This window comes from Myotis brandtii, unplaced genomic scaffold (genome assembly GCF_000412655.1).
Source record: "Myotis brandtii unplaced genomic scaffold, ASM41265v1 scaffold741, whole genome shotgun sequence".
Lineage (NCBI taxonomy): Eukaryota > Metazoa > Chordata > Mammalia > Chiroptera > Vespertilionidae > Myotis > Myotis brandtii.
The window spans coordinates 304253-309328 of NW_005370950.1; the positions used below are offsets into that span (position 1 = coordinate 304253).

At 40.0% G+C, this 5076-nt stretch overlaps 1 protein-coding gene across 1 annotated transcript in view; it reads left to right on the forward strand.

Annotated features, from left to right (window-relative positions):
* Nucleotides 1–1362: 1362 nt before the first annotated feature.
* The window catches only part of LOC102240208 (chromosome-associated kinesin KIF4A), a 99141-nt gene continuing 95427 nt past the window's right edge, over nt 1363–5076 (forward strand). The window contains exons 1-3 of the mRNA XM_014530502.1: nt 1363–1375; nt 1676–1792; nt 2416–2591. Of these exons, the coding sequence (XP_014385988.1) occupies nt 1363–1375; nt 1676–1792; nt 2416–2591 (306 nt within the window). The remainder of the gene's footprint in view (nt 1376–1675; nt 1793–2415; nt 2592–5076) is intronic.

A 5076-nucleotide genomic window follows, 5' to 3' on the forward strand; every position in this document is an offset into this window, starting at 1 on the left:
TGCTCGCTTCAGTGCCTGGCTGCCGGCCGCCATCTTGGCTGACAGTTAATTTGCATATACTCACTGATTAGCCAATGAAAAGGGTAGCGGTCGTACGCTAATTACCATGTTTCTCTTTTATTAGTGTAGATACCTAGTAGAGTGCCTAGAGCATTGTACAGATTCACTAAGTGTTCAGTGAAAACCCCAGATGTGTGGAGTGAGGAAAAAAGGAAGTGTCCAGGATGTCTCAGGTTTGCTGTTTGTTGGGTGACTGGTTAGATGGTGAGACGGTGGAAAGGAATAGTACTGAAAGTGAAATATATTTGCACTGAAAGTGAATTCTGTTTTGTTCAATGGTTTTATGGAATCTTACATGGGCACAGCCCACTGGACGTTATTCAGTAGGCAGCCAAAATATAGCTTTGGACCACAGGAAAAAGGTCAGGCTTGGAGGTATGGATTTAGGAAATCATTAATATTATGTATTTATTGGAATTCTAGGAATGAATGAGTATATATAGTAAGAACAGAGCTTAGTCCCAAGAAAATACCAACACTTAATGGATGGAATTTGGGAAGACTATACCATTAAGTAGACTGGGAATGATTGAGAATGGGGAAACAGTAGTTGTGTGGCTCTAGAGGAGAAACTTCAGAGTTCAAGAGTTCTTTTATTAAATTCTGTTTATTTGTTAACCGTAACGCGAGGATATTTTTTCCATTGATTTTTAGAGAAATTGGAAAGGAGGGAGGGAGGGAGGGAGGGAGTGAGAGGGAGAGAGAGAAACATGGATGTGAGAGAAACAGTTTTTTATATACATTTTCTATCAATTATTTCTTGTTTACTTCAAGTCTCTCCTCTTTCCAAGGTACCTGGTGCCTTTAAGTGAGCAACATAGCTCATTTCCATAGAGCACAGAGATTAAGACCATGGACTTTTGTGCCAGACTGCCTACATTTGAAATCTGAGTCTGTGACCTTAAGACAAGTTACCTAACCTGTTTGTGCCTCAACTCTCATATCTGTCAATACATGAGTAATCATATTGTTTAAATACTTTATAGGACTGTTGTGAGGATTAGATGAGTTATGTACAGGGGTGGCCAAAGTAGGTTTTCAGTTGTGACTACATGAAACAATTTATTCTTGTATTATTATTTATTAATTATTGTACTATTTTTCATACAAACAACTGTAAACCTACTTTTGCCCACCCCTAATGAAGTACCTAAAACAGTGTCTGGCTTATAGTAAACACTATATAAATTATCACTCTTTTCATCATTATCATCCCTCTGTAGGCACTTTAGTAATGATAAGATGATAAAAAATAGCTGTTCATCTAATTTCAGGGAATTAATTTAAGGATTATGTGTGATAATGGATATAGAAAGTAACTATGCAAATGGTTGTTGACATAGTGGTAGTTATCTGCCTGTCTGCTTTGTTTCCATGGAAAAGGATGAGAAGTGGCAACAGACTCAATTGTGTATATCTAATATTTGGACCTTTGTCCTTTGAATTTTATTTAAGGAGGCACTCTAAGAAAAGTGAACAGGATTGAGAAGTTTCCTTAAAATTGATGAGTGAATATTTCTATAGGGTCTTTATTTCTTTTACCTTTCTTAGGATAAATGTAAGTAATAAGCTTGATGCTTTACCAAGCAATTTAAATTTTGTTTCCTGCTATTAGGTATTAATATTAACCGAGGCCTCCTATGCTTGGGGAATGTGATCAGTGCTCTTGGAGATGACAAAAAGGGTGGCTTTGTGCCCTATAGAGATTCCAAGTTGACGCGATTGCTTCAAGGTAAGCACAAAGTGCCTCTAAAAATAAGAGAGAGTAATTATGATAGTGTTGAGAAAGCAGAAATGGAACAGGTAAAAAGCCAGATTTTTGGACTATCACATACAGAGCTGTCTAATTGATAAATAGGAGAGAGACCTGTTGGCAAGCAGACTTGTAAGATAATGGAAAGATGTCTTCATATATGGTTTGAGAGCCAAGAAGTGTGCAGAATGCCAACTGTACTTATACTTTGTATCTGAAAATGAATTTGGTTACTGTTTCTTTATTAGTGCTGATAAGCAGAATTCCCTGAAGAGTTAAAATCTACCTAGTGGGAGCATCCTAGGAATGTTTAATCTCTATAGTGGCTCCTGACTTACTTAGGCCAGGCCCCAGTTGTTTTAACATGATTAACTGCTGAAATCACAGACTCTTAAGAATGAGGACACATCCAATAGGATTTTAAGCTATTATTATTTTATACACCAAAAATCTTTGTGTTTTTTATATTGTCACAAATAGGAAATGGGTAGATACTCATTTCTTTGTTGTTAAGCTCTGATTTTGAAGTCTCCAGCCCATATAGACAGCTTTGCTTGCATTTTACTTGTTTGATTTCATTTCCTTCCATTGTTCCTTTTCAGATTCTTTAGGAGGTAATAGCCACACTCTTATGATAGCCTGTGTGAGTCCTGCTGACTCCAATCTAGAAGAAACATTAAATACCCTTCGCTATGCTGACAGAGCAAGAAAAATCAAGAACAAACCCATTGTTAATATTGATCCCCGGACAGCTGAACTTAATCATCTGAAGCAACAGGTATAAGGGACTTGCAATTTGATGAGAAAAATTAGAAGAATGTGAATGGAATGATAGAGCTGCTTCTGTTTCTCAGCTTCTCCTTTATCAGAAATTTAAACATACTGGTTAAGCATATTTGTTGGGGAATTATTACCATGTTAATAATTCCTATTAATATGGTTGTCACATTTAAGATGGGGGGGGGGCATTGGAGATTTAACGGATAAGAAGTGAACATTAAGAGATAAGATGAAAGGTAGGCAGGAATCAGATCAGATCCTGAAGGTCCTCACATGACTTGTAAAGAATTTGGAATTTAACCTGAAAGTTTTGAGAAGCCATTGAAAGAGGGTGGCCATTGGAAGAGGGAGATCACTCTAGCAAGTCTCAAAGTGGATTTTGCGGGGAGCATGACTAGAAATAGGAAAATAAATTAGGTTGTTATAATAACTCAGGCTTGAACTAAAGACAATAGCAATAGAGATTGAGAGAAGGGGACAAATTAGAAAAACAAATAAGGAAGTACAGTAGAATGTATAGGGCTTACTTAGTAACAAATTTGATGTGGAAGGGCGGGAGAGGATAATCAAGGTTAATTCTCAGGTTTCTTGCTTGGGCAAAAGAATAAATGGTAGTACTAGTGATTAAGTCAGGGAATATAGGCTGAAAAACAGGGTCAGGTAGAAAATGGTGAAACTCAGTTTGTGTTGTTTGAATTTGAAGGGATTGAGGGGATATCTAAGTAGAGTTGCTTAGTAAAAGAGCAGAATGCTGTCCAATAGACAGTGAATACTAGATAAGGTAGTGGTAGAAGCTGTTAGGCTCTTCTTGAAAAAAGGCAAGATACAAGAAGTCAAGAGGCAGTAATCAAGGATCAAGGGATGTAGATTTGTTTGTTTGTTTGTTTTTAAAATATGGAAGAAACTTAAAAAAGTGAAAGAACCAATTGGGAGAGACTAAAACTGATAATCGGGACTAGTTGATAGGGGGCTATCTTTGAGTAGTTGAGGTTCTGAGAACAAATAAAGATGGATTTGCTTTAGACAAGGGACTTGCAATTTGCCCCAAGACTACAAGAAAAGAGGTTAAGGTAGGAATAATACAGTGACACTAATTTAGAGGGATCACCTGCCCCAAAACTAGAAGAAAAGGGTTAAGATAGGAATAATACAATGACAGTAATTTAGAGGGAGAAGATAAATTGAGGAATTTTTTACTTTATCTTCTCAGTTAAGTAGGAGGCAAGGTCATCTTCTAAGAGCAAGCAAGCATGTAATAGAGTAGAGGGATTTACCACAAAAGACTTGAAATCACAGAAATAGAAGAAGTAGTTAACTATAAGCTTGAATTTGTGGTAGTGTCACTGCGACTGCATGTGCAACAGCTTAGTAGCCCTGGTAGAAGAGCTGAGAAGGCAGGTCATTGGATTGATTCATGCTTGGGGGATGAAGTTTTCTTGCCTTCCAGGGTATAATACTCTTTCAACTGGGAATCTAGTGTTTTCCCAACTATCCAGAGCTCACTCTGCCTCTGGCCTTCCTTCTCAGTGATAACAAATACTATTCAGTTAGTCTCTTTTCTTCTCTCCCCTTCTCCTCCTTTATCTCCTTCCCTCCTAGGGAGCCACTATAGAAAATACATGTAATTTACCTGTTCACAGTATCATCTAAATTATAAAATACCACACACTCAGATCTCTCCCTCTATTTTCTTTCATGTGTATGCTTATTGCCCAAAATGCTCTTTTTCTTAGTCATTTATTTGTTCCAACAATAAATGTTTATTGAACACTATTATGTACCAGGTACGGTGCTAGGATACATTGTTGAGCAAAGCAGACACAGTTGCTGCCTTCATGGAACTTCTTAGGAGAGACAGACACTAAACACATAATCATACCAACAAATCCTTATAAACTACTAGAGGCCCGGTTCATGAAATTTGTGTACTTGGGGAGAGTCCCTCAGCCCAGCCTGTGCCCTCTCCCAGTCCGGGAGCCCTCAGGGGATGTCCTAAGCCGGCATTCAGACATCCTTAGCACTGCCGCAGAGGAGGGAGAGGCTCCCGCCACCGTGGCTGGGCTCACCAGCCGTGAGCCTGGCTCAGGGCTTCTGGCTGAGCAGTGCTCCCCCTGTGGGAGCGCACAGATCACCATGGGGCAGCTCCTGCATTGAGCATCTGCCCCCTGATGGTCAGTGTGTGTCATAGCGACTGGTCGTTCCGCTGTTTGGTCGATTTGCATATTAGCCTCTTATTATATAGGACTAGAGGCCCGGTGCACAAAAATTTGTGCACTCGGGGGTGGGGGGGTCCCTCAGCCCGGCCTGTGCCCTCTCGCAGTCTGGGACCCCTCGGGGGATGACCACCTACTGGCTTAGGCCTGCTCCCCGGGGGATTGGGCCTAAGATGGCAATCAGACATCCCTCTGGCAGCCCGGCAGCCCTCGGGGGATGTCCACTTGCCAGCGGGGAGCAGGCCTAAACTGCAGTCGGACATCCTTAGC